The 16,697-nt window shown below is 30.9% G+C and overlaps 1 protein-coding gene across 3 annotated transcripts in view; it reads right to left on the bottom strand.

Moving 5' to 3' along the window:
* Nucleotides 1-9,202: 9,202 nt before the first annotated feature.
* Nucleotides 9,203-16,697, bottom strand: part of LOC121125520 (uncharacterized) — a 48,537-nt gene continuing 41,042 nt past the window's right edge. The window contains exons 6-10 of one of the 3 annotated variants that reach the window (XM_071891400.1): nt 13,726-13,863; nt 11,865-12,059; nt 11,205-11,532; nt 9,283-9,539; nt 9,203-9,232 (exon numbers count right to left, since the gene is read on the bottom strand). In XM_071891400.1, the coding sequence (XP_071747501.1) occupies nt 9,304-9,539; nt 11,205-11,532; nt 11,865-12,059; nt 13,726-13,863 (897 nt within the window). In that variant the 3' untranslated portion in view covers nt 9,203-9,232; nt 9,283-9,303. Of the gene's footprint in view, nt 9,540-11,204; nt 11,533-11,864; nt 12,060-13,725; nt 13,864-16,697 lie in introns of all 3 variants that reach the window. The other 2 variants (XM_040720721.2, XM_071891401.1) reach the window with 2 other exon arrangements.

Raw genomic sequence — 16,697 nt, 5'->3', positions numbered from 1 at the left:
AAACATATTAAATAATGAACAAAAAGAAGAAAGAACACACGCATCAACTGTTTTTCCTCTTTTAATCGGTAAACTTAGTTTTTTCTTGACAAGAGATCCCCGTTTTTAAGTATCAGTAAACATTATGGTATTACAATTATTTATCAGACCTAAGAATGGTCTTTGAAGTCCATATACATAATGTAAAAGTATATTTCCTTTTGTAAGAGCGATCAGTAATCGAACGGGCATTGAGTTCAAGAGAATGCATTGTCCAATATCCATTCAGCTCCATCTATCTTTTTAGGGCTATAAATAATTTTTTAAAGTTTATAGGGATAAGTTTAGAAATAAGTTATTATTAAAGTTGACATGTTTGTAATGAAAAAAAAAAGAAACCTTTAAAAATTAGAAAAGGAAAAAAGGTTGTTCTCTGTACTTTTTCTTCTATTTTGTTCATTACTATTATTTTTTTATATAATAACATTAATTATTTCTTTACAACAACTATCTTCATTTGTATATACACAACTATTACTTAACTACAAATTTCAATAAATTATTATTTATCAATCAATTACAATAACTGTTCCTTAACATCACTTATGAAAAAAGAAAGAAAATAAAAAAGAAGACCCAGTAAATCTTTATATTATGCCCTTCCACCATTCCAGACCCACCGCCGCTCCTCTCTCGTCAAAAACACCAAAAAATCTTATGTGCATTTTCACTAGGTCTTCCAAACATCTAGGCATAGCTGACCTGGAAGAATTTGCACCATACTTTATATAGATCACTTTCGAAATTATTGCTTCGATCTTAAATCCATCCTTGGCCCTTGGATTAATGACTACTAGCAAATCGTATTTTTTTTTGTCTCCATCACGTACGTATCTCGGAGCAATGCATTAGTTACAGTCCTTACTGGTGTAATGTATCTGCGATAGTAGGACATATACCCTGAGTTTTCCCTCTCATTTTTACAGAACGAGCAGAGTTTCTCCGATTTGTTCACAAATAGGGACTGCGTTGCTATTCGGTACCGAAACCTCTTCTCCTTCAGATTCATGAAAGGGTTTCCCATAACGACATTGGTATTTATAAATGAGAAAATTCACCTGACTTTGGCCCGACAGAGAGTAAGCAACTTCTAAGCAATTTAATTATAACATGAAGAATAATAGTCTTAAAATACTCGTATACTGTATAAACTTGGACCTGTTCACACTTTCTCCGTTCATTTTGATGATACTCGGAGTAGAATTGGGGATCGAAAGCGGATAGTTTTTGCATATGTCCTTGTTTATTACCGTCCTCTCATAGTTGGTTGTAGCCAGTCTAATGAAACGTCATGGCAACTAGGCTGCTTTCCTCTCGGCCATTTTTCAAATTATTACAACCAAAAATCCTAGTCACGCCTTCCCCAAAAAAAGGACATGGACGGCCAGATGACGTCACTATTGTATAAGTTGGCCCACCACTTGGAAATAAATTCATACGGCGCTGCTTGTATGTATATGCAGTGATGCTAATCGGGTAAAAAAAAGAAACAAAAGAAAGTTTTGAAGCAGATCAGTTTTGCTATCACGACGTTAGGACGATGAGCTACAAACAGCCATGACGAGGAATGAGGGGGAGAAGGAAATAAACAAGGACATAGGCAATAATTACTCCTATTTCGATCCTCCGTTCTACTCTGAGTACAACAAGGACTGACAATTATAACTCCGCAACAAATCCTCACTCCGGGTTTGAATAGTATTGTATGTAGTAGAAATGGAAGTTCACTCCTCAGGAGTTAAATAATAATGACAACTACTTAGGAAAAGAAAATGCATTGGTTTGCTAACTCAAAATAAAAACAAAAACAGACGAGCTCAAATGCTATTGGCTAGCAAGGAGTCATAATATTTGTCCCACCGGTCTGTAAAAAAACAACAACCCAGTAAATGACCGTTGTCACCCTAACAATTTGAGGAATATTTGAGAGGAGGGCAGCTTAGCTGTCATTATGTTTTATTAGATCAGCTACAAGTAGCTGTGAGAGGAAGGAAATAAACACAATCCACACACCGTATATAACAATGACATATATGTTGGCTAGAATTACTTTGATCTCGATCTTCAATGTTACTCCAAGTCCAAAAAGGACAAACCCTCAGGGTTACTCTTCGACTTTCATGAGCACATGCACTAGTTATCACTTTATACTTTGATGTTATCTTTTCAAGAATTAAATAATAACAGCTTTGGAAGAAAAAAAAATATTTTCAGATTACTAACTAGAAAAAGTCGCTTACACTTTTAAGGACTCTGCATCACTTGGTATACAGCCTACGTATAAACACAACAACAGAGGATCATTAATAAGAAAGTGACACTTTTTTTTGTCAAGATTGTAGATTTGAGAAAATTTAGACTAATGGACGGATAAGTCAAAGGAAAAATATCTCTAAGCAACATGCATAGTATAAAGTACTATTAAAAAATATAGCTTCTATCTAGAAATATTGTGTTTTTTTTTCTATTATAGCCTAGAAATGTATATTTAAAAGCACATTCTTTGGATTTGCTATAATTTATATAAACTAAGTTGATAGCTTCCTATCCATAAATGACACTGAATCAATCAAAATTTCACACAATATCTAGAAGAGACTGAATAAAGTTGAAATACACCGCTTTCTTCTAAATTGGAGATTAAAAAGGCAGACAATAATCACCAAATACTCATATATTAGTTAAAGTAAAAAGTTCTGAGCGTTTTTCACTAGACTTCTTTAGTGAGCTATATCTCACAATTAATACACTGCATGAAAATAAAGCTTAAGCGTACCCTTAAACAAAGTTCATTTACAGTTTGTGTTTGATGAAGCCCATTGTGTATATAACGTTCCAAAAGGGAAGTTAAAAAATAGAGTATATTTGAAACATTATTCAGTATCATTACGACCAAGGTGAACAGATGGAGCAGGTAGGCTACAAAATTGGTACTGTTTATGCAGTTTCAAATGTAACAGCAAAGCAGTGGTTCCAACGATTCCGTTCTGGTAATTTGGACGTCCAAGATGTTGATAAAATAATGGAAATCCTCCTGTTGGACCGGCACTTGAGCACTTTAATACTCCTGGGTACTGAAGATTAGCCTAGTGTTTATTGACGTGCTTTTAAAGCTGCTCATAGCTAATACAATGAAACGTCAAGACAGCTAAGCTCCTCTCCTCTCAAACATCAAATTGTCAGGGTTACAAGGTTATTATTTTTTTTTACATGCCCAAAGTGCTTACAACACTTTACCTCCCTAGAAGTAAGGAATTTGTAGCTCTATGAACAACGCACTCGAGAGAAATTATTCTCTTGAACTCAATGTGCGTAGGTTCGTATCCCGGTCGTTACTAGAGACGAAAATATACTTATATAATGGACTTCAAAGAAGATTTCTAGGTCTGGTGGATTAAATCTTATACTGTAATTTTTAATTATACTTCATCAGTACAACTCCATCTGACCAATAAAAGGAACATTAAAAAAAGAGATGGAAAATATATGTATAGATGATTAAGTTTTGGAAAAGAATTAAACACAACGCTATTTGAAAGTTCTTACTTTACAACGTACATTGCTGCTTAATATACTAAAATTCTTTTATCCGGTAAAAAGAAAAAATGTGCCACCAATTATCCCTATTAATTGATTAACATTTTTTAAATCTTTTTGATTACATCGTATAAATTTTGCACGCACGTCATACTTTTTCTTTCTATCTCGAAATTGGAGATAGCGATAGTGGATAGTTGAAATTCAATCATCTCATCCTTTCATCATAAGGAAATAACTTTGTACCCATTTCTTTAATAAGAGGGCAAACATCAATATTTTATGAAAAAGTCATTAAATTGGAAAGATAATATACTAATTAAAAAATATGTTAAACAATATTAAGTAATAAACAAAAAATCACAAGGCAACAAACTATCCAACTAAGACTATATCCATTTAATTTATTACTTATTTTAAATACAATCCCAAGCTAGAGTTTAACTTCCTCATGTAACTGACGTAACTTGATGTCAATCTTTCGGTTAGCATTTAATGTCTTGTAATAACAAATATGCAATGTTTTAACCCTTGGTTAGTAAACTGGGACTTTCTGTACCCCAAGTTTTATAGAATGGGGTTGAATCTGTTTAAAATAGATTTGACCGTCCTTAATTTTTAGTATGCACCTAAATGATTTTTAGAATCAATTAAATTTTTTGTTTATTATGTGTTTTCTTGGAATTATTTGTTGATTTTGAAATTTTTAATCAAAAAAGGCATTGATACAACCCTTTTTTTTACAAATTAGTTTTATTGATGCTCATGTCATATGTAGTTTAGTTTTATAGTTTGTTTTTAAATATGTACAATATTATTTATTATACGCCTTCTAAATTGATTGTTTAAGATAAGTTTTGAACAAGTAAATTGGCAATAAGTAAAATTTAGCATACCTATTTATATACAATATTAAGCTATAAAAAATAATTTTTCTAATTTTGTAAATTTTATCATTTCAAATGGTCACCCAAATATTAGGAGGTGGGGATCACGGTATAGACTAACCTATATGTAGAGATGTAATTTGTGTAGGAAAGCGAGGAGAAGACAACAGTTTCCTTTTCTTACTCAAACCGTTTTTCCGCGCATAGGGCTTTTAGATTACCAATTTAAAACCTGATTGAATATTCATTTGTGCTCATAAAAGACGGAGGATTTGTTGCTATGTTATACTTGGTGCAGCGAGATTTTTTAAACCAGTTTTTGCTACATAAATCAAGGTTTTTGTAAATGCGGTAAAATACTAAAAATATACAAAAAAAACCTAAATATTCCCAAGTGTATTAGAAAATACCATCTCAACATAAACAAAGAATTTAGGTACGTGCACTTTTTGACGTTGGCAAGTGACCATCGGAGGAGAAGTTGTTACCATGGGTCCAAACCAACAACCCCGACATGAAGGTGGTGTTCCAGTGGGATGGTGCGTCTGCACACACGTCCTAAAAGGCCTAGAAGTGATTGGAGGACAACTTGTCTTTCTGGCCAAAGAAAATGTGGCCCCTTACTCACCAGATGCCAACTCATTCGACTTCATTTTTTGGGTGCATGTTGAGTCTAAGGCCTGCACCGTCCGTCACCCATACATCAACAACCTCAAGGACACCATCAACCAGCACTGGAATACCATTTCTGAGGACTACCTCCGCAATGACTGCAAGGCCTTACGTGACCGCCTGGAAACTTCCAAGGGGGTTACATGGATCATTACGGTAGCTAAGACATTATATTAGTTATTTTCATTTATTGACACACTCTATTACAACTGGTTACTAAGATATATCTTAATAAAGTTCTAGATTGAAAGTCTACAGATTTTTTAGTTGTTCCCGGTAATGTTAAGTCCTTGTTGTACTCAGAGTAGAATTGAGGATCGACATTGGACTCCCTCGTCACAACTGATTTAATGAAATATCGTGACAGCTAAGTTGCTCTCCTTCAGAAATTCTTCGAATTGTCGGGGATACCATGATGATTTTTCGTTTTTTTTTTAACATGTTTAAAATACAGAAGACTTTCATCACTGTGTATAATGCATCTTTAAACTCTAGGACGGGCAAAATGTTAAAAAAATAATGTAAAGCCCTGTAGTGGTAGCTGGATATTGATATATATGTATAAGTAGGTTATACTTAAGCACTATTTATCGACTCGTGAAAAGGTTGCAAGATACGACGTGTAACGACATGAAAGTACATCAAAAACTATAACATGTTATGATGTTTCACCATTTCAATTAATATATTCACAGCATATTTGCTAAAAAAGTTTACACGGTTTTTCCGATCCCTAATGATAAGACATTATGTTCTAGCTAAAGCATATGCCTACATATAAGCTTAATCCCTATTATAATAAATAATAATAATAATCTGATTAGACTCTTGATGAAAAACAGTTCAAATGTGATACAAAAATAAATACAATAAATTATGTTTTTGTTAGTTAACTCAAGCGTGGAACTCTTTTATTTTTACTCACAGAAACAGAAATATAAGATGTATCTCTTTTTCAACTTGAAGGATAAATAACATTTCAAAATAAATTGAGTTTGTTTGTTTTTGTGAGGTAATACTTAAACACAGAGAGAATGGATACTCCTTTCTTTAATTTAAAAAAACAAAAAACCTTACTAAATAAAAGATGCTTTTGATGTTAATAATAAATAAGTTTTTTGTCTCTTTATTTATAAGTAAATATAATGTACTTACATTTACTCAGTGTATCCTTAGTAAAAACGTTCGCAGGATTATATTTTGGGGGACTTAGTTTATGGATTTTTTTTTTTAAAAAAATCCAAAAATCAAAATTTAAAAATCCATAGTAATTCACATGATATTTCAATATTTAAATTTTTGTGAAAAAAAATTAAAAAATCAACAGCAGTTCACAAAAAATTACATTTTTTGGAAAAAAAATTCGAAAATGAAATTTCAAATATTAAATTTTTTCGAAAAATATTTAACCAATTATTTTTCACTCCATGCAATTATCTAATTTGGATCATTGGAGTACATATTGTTGAAGTCAACTCTATGGAAAGGTTTCAGGCCAATCAATGGCAAATTTTGTTTCAGCAATTCACAAAAATTGAATTTCTTGGAAAAATTTAAAAAAATCCACAACTACTCACAAAAAAATTATTAATTTAATTTCAAATAATACATTTTTGAAAAAAAAAAAATTATACATATTTTTGCGTCTATTTTTTTTAATCCTGAGAAAAAAGTTGATAGTAAAATATAAAAATTCTTTAATTGGAGGGAGGCTACAGCCCTTCTAGTCCACAACCTGTAGACGCCCCTGCTTATGTTACGTACATCCTTCCTGGCGTAAAAAAATAAGTAAAAAAAAAATAAGATCGTAAGGCTAAACCTGCTCAATCCTATAATTAGGAATGGTGATGAAAATCGTGTGTATTTTGGGCTTACAAAAAAAAATCGAAAATCAACTTGTTTTGGAGAAGAGCAGCTACAATCAGATGTGACGTCAGATGAGGGGTCATTGATAAGAATGACTCCAATGTGGATCCTCAATTCGACTCTGAGTACAATAAGGCCTTACAATTATAACTCAACAACAAATCCTCAGGGTTACGCAATCTCTTTACAGGCAAACTCATGTTCAATCAGATTTTGAATATAAGTAATTGAATCTATTTAAGAAAGGAGGTTCACTACTCAGGTATTAAATAATAAGGACAACTACTAAAGAAAAGAAAATTCATTCTTCAGATTACCAATTAAAAAAAACGGACCTGCTAAAAGGCAATTACTGGATTTACATCACAAAAAAACTTACTTTCAGAACTAATTTCTCCCCTTTACGGTTTTTAGTACTAAAAAAAGTACCCGTTCTGCTGTCTATATATATCAATTATAGATTGAATCCTTCCAACTATTGATTATTATAGAGTAAATTACTGGAAGTGAAGTGCCATTTTCAAGTTTTATTTAAGAAATTCCTTTTTAGATTGAATTTCTTCAGAAGATTTATAATGCAGATTTGCAAATCGCCACAAATGGACCAATAAAAAAATTGTATTTCTTCATAAAAAAAGAAAATTCAGTGTTAAACTAATAAAAAAGTTTCAGAATTGCATAAGCAATCAAAACCAATATTTAAAATACAATGGCCTGAAACCTTCCCATAGAGTTAATTTCAACAATACGTACTCCAATGATCCAAATTAGATAATTGCATGGAGTGAAAAATAATTTTTTAAAGCCGTTTCTGTTTTTATTAAATTTCTATTTATATTAATTTAATAAATTTATTAATAGATGGAATAAAACATTGGCAATGGAATTATCATAAAAACTTAGTTTTACAAATTAATGAAGCTGTAGTCGGATTCTCATTCTAAATTGGATTGAAGGAATATATAGAACTGTAATATTAATGTTAAAAATTTGCATTGTTAAAATTTGTCGTAATTTTTTGTTACCTTGACTGTGTGTTTTTTTTTTTTTTAATAATATTCAAATAGACTGTTATTTCCTCAGCTTTACATATACAATTCACTATTTTGAGTTATGTACCTCAATTTGTTCCAAAATTATGGTCGATTATAAGTTTTTAACAATGATCTTGACCTTGACCTCTCAATTTTTTTTTTTCTTAGAATGACATATAAACATTATCATTATATTATTTCTAAGATCCCCTTTTATATATTTTTTAAAAGGTAAATCAACGCTCTATCATTATCAAATATAAAACAAAATTATTTAATATTAGCAAAGTACATAAAAAAGGAAAAAAAAAACTTGTTAGTTATTCACTCGGTTTGTTGCAACAAAATATGTACCCATTTCAGGAAGGGTAACTCTACTCCCACCATGATAACAGGTACAGGTATATATAAAAATATAAATGTGGCGAATTAAACGTTTGTAATGAAATGAGATACGAAGTCCAGAAAAGTAATTCTCAATCATATTTAGAATTCAATACTTTTTTCTTTTTTTTTAAATGTACAAGTATAAAACTTGTTCTTATCCCAAAATTCTGACGTATACACAAATAATAATAACATATGGGCCTTAAATTTCTAATGAATGACATAATAATTATTTTCTTTTTAGAAAATGCGCATATATATATATATATTGATATTGCTTTCAATCGTTTCTGGACATCATACCTATGATATTAATTTAGTGAATATAATATTGTTTATTTCATCCTCATTGTTGATGGGATGAACCTCTCAAAATTTAATGGTTTAATGTTAACATTTAAAATCAATTTTTGTACTGATACTATTATAAAGTTTTACCAAAATTGGTTCATCATTTTACAATAATTCTGCTGACACACAATCAAACAAACCCAGGCAAAAACATTAAAAACCTTGTAAAATGGGGACTTAATAGAGTCCAAAACCTTGCTTAAAATAAAATTGAGTGATGAATCCCAATATAATCGAAAGTTAAAGTCGATTATGTATTTTTGACGTTTTGTGTTACCTTTGACTTTTAAAAATGTTATGGCATCTTAAATCGATCCTTAACATATGCAGTAATTATAATTGCCCAACCAAAAAGGGCAAAAACATAACTTCTATTCAACTCTATTGGCGGAGATAAAAACTTCTTTGGTGAAAGTAATAAAATTATTATTTTCTTGAAAATAAGGTATATTTAAAAATGTACAGTATATTAGATTATGAAAAAAAACAAAAACACATTTGTTAAAAATGAACTCATCCTAATATTACATTTACATTCCAAAAAGTTCTTTCATGAGACGGGGATTCTGTCTATCCATGAGCCCAGAGGAGGAGTTTAATGTTGATGCAGATGGTGACGAGCTTAGCCTAGAAGAGATACTTTGATCTAGAACTGGAAAAGAGGGCTGATACGAAGATATTGATGAAGAATCAATTTCCTCTAATTTGGTGAGTAAATCCTTCTTTTTGGAGGTATCCAAGGCCTTCTCCGTAAACATTGGACGCACTTGATGTTTTTTGGAAACAATAATAGTTCATATTTCCGCATTGATTTGCTTTGAAATTACTTGAAAGATATACATGTATGAGTGATGGTGGGGTCGGGTCGGGCTATGTATTTTCTACCCCCAGTTCCATTAATAAACAGCTCCCTCGGACTGTCAGTACTATAACTAATTATAAAAGATAAAATTAAGTTGTGGGACGTCATCAAGGACCGAACTTTATCAGCTTTCGGACTGATATGCAGGACTAAACTGGACCGGAGCAAAACTGAACTAGACAAGGCTGTAGTCTTTTCTCCTAAATAAGGATCGACACAACACTATATCCTACTAAAAAAATATATCCGTTCCAGAGCTCAATCAATTTCAAATATAAAACAAAAAAAAACAATCAAATATTCAATTTCTTAGTAATAAGCAAAAATTCATTGATTTAGGGAAAGGCCATTTTCTTTTCGTAACTTACAAAAGTAATAAATAAGAATTGGAATCACAAATTAAATATTATTTTTCCAATGCCGATCCGGATTCCAGAAAAAAACCTTATTATCCGATTTCGATTAATCGTTCCGTCACTACTTTAAATGCTTCCAAATTTTGGTGAGGCTTCTAGAAGCCCCTGTCTTTCAACATGCACCAGATACGAAATCAATTGGATTTAAATCTGGACTGGATGCAGGCCAAATCTCACAGCTTAAAAAGCCAGGGAGATATTAAAAATGTGATGCAACGACGTAGGTCAATGGACAACGCTCTATGGAGAAATTATTCTCTTGAACTCAAAGTGCGTAGGTTCGTACCTCGGGGTTTCCTAGAGAAGGAGATATAATTTATGTATATGGATTCTACCAAATGATTCCTAGGTCAAATGGAGTATTTGTAATACTATAATGTTGACTTATACTTAAACAGTGAAAATCCATCTGACGAATAAAAAGAACATTAAAAAAAATCTTGTTAAAATGTATGCCTTATAATAATTTAAATTTTGATCTCCAAGTATGAGGCACGAAGATAAGTCCTTATCTTTCTCCCAGACTGGTCAAAATTAGATCTACTGACTCCATTCCAGACCATTACTAACTGTGGCATTTTCTTCTGATAGATCAAGAAAACAGGGTATGCAAGTAGCCCCATTCAAATTTAAAAGTACAGTAAGCCTCCCCAATTAGGAAATAGGGAATAATTCCCATGGAGGTATAGGGGAGTACGTAAAGGGTGAGCAGGAGGGGCTGTAGCCCCTCAAATGAACTAATTTTGGTTATTTCCAAGGAAAAATGATTGATTTGAAAGTAAAATTTTCATAGACTTTTTTTTAAGGATCTCTTTTATAAACAAAAATTGTCATTTGATCAAATCATTGGACGGATCAAAAATTGTTCAATCTCTGATTTTTTTCCCAAAAAATTTAATAACACCATGTATAAACCTGCGGTCACCCCTGACGTAGTCTATGCTTATATTTATGAGCGTAAATACGTAATTGAATCCTTACATAATTTTAGTGGTGGCATTTAAATATGAATACATTTCATACAATCAATGCCCTGACCTTAAGGAATCAAATCTCACTATTTTCTCTTACTAAAATCATCTTTTATATCATTATCTGATAATGGTTCAAAGAGCAGACAATGAAAAGCAATGCTTGGGGAAAAATAATGAACTATTAAAATGATCCGAAGAGTGATTCTCTTTTTCTTTTGGGATGGCCTTGGGCAACCAGATGTCAGCTTTGTTGTTAATTGACGTGTTTTTTTGAGAGGGTGTGGCTATTTTTTTATCATAGGTTTTGAAACCAATGGGCTGTGATCCATCCGATTCAAAAAATCTTTTGGCTGCAGAAAATGATTTCTCTCTTTCCTGAACGACATCAAGTTTATCTAAACTAGACTCAGAAGAAGTTGTTTTAAGTATAGATCTCTGAACATGAAGGTTATGATTATCACTATTCAACGAAGCGTTTTCTACGATCGGGACATCCATTCGAGGGAGCTAATGGGATAGAGAAAAGAGCTTATTGTTTTTCAATGCATTGTTAGGGTGACCACACTCTGATTTCCAAAATAACAATTAAATATATTGTCCGATCATTGACAGTTTAGGGGGGTTAATAATTTGAGATTAGTAATATTACAGTTTAATTGTTGTGTGCTTTTAAAAAAAATATTGTTTATATTATTATGGTACTTTTTTATTCTAATTTTAAAACGAATTAAAGTGAATTTCAACCTTATAAATTTGTAAAAAAAAAGTCCCCGGACCCACCAAACAGGATGTAAATTCAAGACGTTTGATCACCCTAATATTTTATAGATATAATTTACTTCTGTTATGGAGTGTCGGCCATTTGAGTCATTTCCTCTCAGATTTAAAGATATTAAACTGCTTGATCCCGAAAGTCTAGAACTTGATTTTTGTAGTAGACCATTATTTTCTCCTATTTCATTGTCGTTTAAAGACGAAGTAACTCTTCGTGCCAATGAATAAATATTCAACCGATTGAGTTGTTTATCCTTTTTCTGTAACACAAAGCATTATATATTGTAAGTTAAAATGATGATTTATAGGTCGAGAAAAAAGTTTGGGAAGATATGTTTTATTTTAAAAATTCAATATAAATTAATTAACTGGCATAAACTTTTGTGAAAATGGTCAAATTGTAATATCAATTTTCGTTAATGGCGGAGACAAAAACACATATAGGCAGGGGCAGCATAGAGAAAGTTGTTCACCGTTGAGGCCATCCACAACGCCCAAAATGACTGTGTTTTATAAAAGACCATTGAAAGTATCCTTTAGGAGCACTATATCATCACTAGGTGGCAGAAGCTTCCCAATATCATCGTCTGGGTCGGTATTAATATCAGACAGGAAAAAGATGTCCCTCATTTTCATTAAGAAGGGTGTGGAGATCAACCAACACGTCTACAAGGGCATGATGGCAGACAAGATCCTTCCCTGTCTTAAGGACACATATGCTGAGGCCCCTTCAGGCCAGGGCTTTTACCAATTACCACTCAGCCAAAGACACTCTGAAGCGTTCCCTTATCCAGGAATGGAACAACATCCACGAAGAAACTATTCTTGCTGCCTTTGCCATATAATCTGTGAAAAAAGTGGCTCTTTCGAAAAAAAGTTTTTCTTTAAATAAACATATTAGAATCTCATCATTTTCACAAAAATTTATGCAAATTAATAAATTTGTAGCCTAAACATATCTTCACGAACTTATTCATCACCCTGACATAGAGTTGTAGAAAATATGAACAGGCGGTATGCTAAAAATAGAAAATGAAAAATGTCAATTTAAAGAATGTTTGGGAGAAGAGTAGCTTAGCTGTCATGACGTTTTATTAGATCAGCTGCCAGCAGCTATGAGAGAATGGAAATAAATACAAAACCACTCTATATCTAGAAGAGATATAGGCAGGAATTACTCACATATCAATCCTCAATTATACTCCGAGTTCAAAAAGGGTTTTTAACTTATAACTCCCCAACCAAGCGTCAGTATTAGACTCCTTCTATCATGAGCATACACACTAGTGATAACTTTATACTGAGAGTTTCTCTCCTCATCAATTAAATAATAACAATAACAGCATTGAAAAAAAAAAAAATGTTCAGATTGCAATAACAAAAAGTCGCATGTTCGTCTATAATAAGGTCATACTTTTTTGCAGCTCTAATGATCTAATCATTAAATTGACTATAATAAATTCATTTTTACTGGTGTTGTGTCAATCCTTATTTAGGACCTAGGTCCGCGATCCAATCCAGCTCACTTAAAATAATATAAAATGTATCCCTCGTGATGTCATTGAGGGAGTTTTTCAAATATTTTTAATTATTCTGTTATATTACAGAAAACATTTTATAACTCTGTAAAAATATAATATTTTAGTTTTATATTGCATTATAACAAAAAGAGGGATATTTTTTGCAAGACATGTACAACATTCTTTATATAATATGTCATATATCTTATTTTTCGTAATAAACAATCTATATTTGTATAAAAAATTGAAAGGATTGTGAGTTAAGCACCGGTCCCAAGGACCAACAGTCCTAGTGATATATAGGAAAAGTCCTAAGACTAGACTGGACCTAATAAATAAGCCCAACACAACAATTATTCTTTTTAAAAAAATCCAGATGGAAAGTCTCTTCTCAAAAATTTTTTACCTTTAAAGTATCACACAAATTATCATTTTTGATGTGTAGAGTCTCGACTTCTTTTTTTAGAGTCTTCAGCTTTGACTTTTCATTTGATAGTTGCTGTTTGTGATGTTTTTCTTTGATTGTCAGCTTATGCATCAACTCCTAAAAATAATATAAGATGAGCTATAAACCATAAGATATTACATTACGGATTAAAATGACACAGTATCTTTTTGATAGCTGAGGCTTGAAGACTGATGTAATATTAACTCAATGACCGTTATCTATCAGAGTACAATCAACAAAAAATAAAACGCTTCAAAAATATTTGAAAGTGAGATACGCTTGAGTTTTTAACAATGAGCTCTTTGTATGAGGCCAGATCTGTTTGACTGAAAGTAGGAATGTTCTTGAAGTATTTATTTTTAGGTGACGGTATTATGAAATTTAACGACTGAGGTGAGAAAAATTCCTTATACTGCAAGTCCAAGTCGAGTTTCAAGTCTTTGCTGATTATTTTCGTGGAGTCAAGTTCCATTGCTCAGATTTCATTCAAGTCTTATTCATGTCTATAATAAGGTATAAGGAAAATTGCCAGACAGGGAAATTTGCCCCGAAGAGAAAAATTGCCTGAGGTGGAACACATAAAATTTTATACAAAAATGGATTTCGAAAAAAATTCATAAAAAGAAAACAAAGGATATGTATTGTTATTTTAAAGACAAATATACCTTCTTTTCACATATTTTCTTTTGTTCCAAAACCCTATTTGGATAATATTTTCTGCGTTTCAAAAAATTTAATATCCATAGCTTAGTTTTTGTAATATGTATCAATCATTGAGAGTTCTTTTCTCCAATTTTAAATTGTTTGGTTTAACATGGGAATCTGTTCGAAAAACCAAATGTTGAACAATTTCAAATAAAAATGTGTATTATTTATTTTCAAAGCATCGTTTTTCAAAGGATTTCTTTTATCTTTAAGCTTCCCAGTCATAAATAGGCTCTTCAAAGTTCTTAGATAGCCTCGAAAGCATTCTGAAGGGACTTATTATTTTTTAAAGTCCACATTTATTTCATACAATCTATATGTTTTGAGGAAAAATAAAAATATATAATTTCACAAATTTTTTAAAACGCAAAAAGTTATAAACTATGTAATAGGTAAGCTTTGAAACCAAAGAACAATTTTGACACAGGTATTTCAATTTAGTTTTTTGGTCCAAAATATAATAGTGAAACTTGTCTCCTTTATGAATTTGTGAATGAAAATAAAGAAGAGTTTAGTTATGTCGAAGGTTATAGATAAATATGAATATTAACAATTCTCCTTTAGTTTCAATCAAACGCTATTCAAGAGGGCAATAACATAATGCAATTTGAAGCTGAAATTTGTGAATTAATTATGAAAGTAAAATAAGCAAATGCATTTAAAAAAATTGAATAGTCTTTAAAACAAAACTTCGTTAATTTCCAGCCACTTCAAGAGTTTCATAGGTTCAGTTATATGTAACCGTGTATATTTTATAGCTAACTAACAATGAGGCTTTTTGTCGACAATATTCCGCCTCGGTCAATTTTCTTTCGGCAAATTTTAATTCAGGTAATTTTTTTACCTTAAGCAATTTTCCTAGAACCCCATAATAATATTATATAGTCTCCTTGTTAAGGTGGTTTTTCTTGAGTCAGTATCTTGTGAAATAATTTCAATCAAACTGAATTTTTCTCCCATAAAATAATATACTTTTAGGAGTACTTTATATTCAGTGAAAAAAATGAAATGACTGTCGGAAATATATTCTAAGTCAGCGGTTCTCAAACTATGTTACACCGATTGCGATTTGGAGGAGGGAAGTTTGTGTAAAATCTAAAAAAATATTATTTTTATAAAAGAAGATAATTTAAAAAATATATCTTCCATTAAAAATGGTCAACCAATATTTTGCAATACATTCTGAGCAATGGTGGTGTGTGACAATCTATATAGCTTCTTAGTTTATACTAGTGATGAAACGATTCCAAAAATATTCCTGATACCGATGCGATTCTTATAAAAATTCCAAATTCCGATTCTTGTTCTTTGGATTAAAAAAAAAAAAAAAAAAATATAAAACTTAAATTTCAAATATTAGATTTTTTGAAATTATTTTTCAAATGTACAATTCGTTACTTAAATTTTTTTAAAATCTGCACTTACTCACAAAAAATTTAATTTTAAGCAAAAAATCATATTGACTATTCTCAAAATTATTTTTTTAAAGAAACATTCCAAAATATATGGGTATTCAAAAAAAATAATATTTTTTGGAAAACAATTTCAAATAATACATTTTTTGGAAAAAAAAATCCAGTTGTTCTCAAATAAAGAAACTTTTTGGAAAAAAAATTAGAAAATTAAATTTCTGATATAAAATTTTGCGAAAAAAAAATTCAAAACACTAGATTTTTTTGGAGAAAAATTACAAAGTTATTCACACAAAATTAAATATAAAATATTATGTTTTTGAATTAAAAATTGAAAACTTAAATTAAATTTCAAATATTACATTTTCTTTAATTAATTATTATTATTATTTTTTTTTTTTTTTTGGGGGCTATTTTTTTCATAACTTAGAAAAGTAATAAATGTTTAAATACCAGTAATAAATAAAAATCTGAATTACAAATTATATATTATTTTTCCGATGCCGATCCCGATTTAAGAAAAAAAATCCGATTCTCCGATTCCAGAAAATACATCTGTTTCCCAATTCCGATTAATCGTCCCATCACTAGTTTATACGCAATATAAAAAGTTTGAGAGCCAATAGCTTTGTTTACTTATATTGGTTTGTAAACAAAGCTTCGGACTGTCACATTATCTTGCGGATGATAAATCTGTATATTTTAATTTTTCATGCCTATTTTCGAGCCATTTACAATTCTTAGTTAAGGGTGTTATAAGGATGATTTTCTCGAAAAAAATGATATGATCGTGAGAAAATTTGTTCATAAATG

The sequence above is a fragment of the Lepeophtheirus salmonis genome, chromosome 10 (assembly GCF_016086655.4).
Source record: "Lepeophtheirus salmonis chromosome 10, UVic_Lsal_1.4, whole genome shotgun sequence".
Taxonomy (NCBI): Eukaryota; Metazoa; Arthropoda; class Copepoda; order Siphonostomatoida; family Caligidae; genus Lepeophtheirus; species Lepeophtheirus salmonis.
The sequence above is the reverse complement of the archived record's forward strand: the minus strand, read 5'-3'. Positions and strand labels throughout refer to the sequence as shown.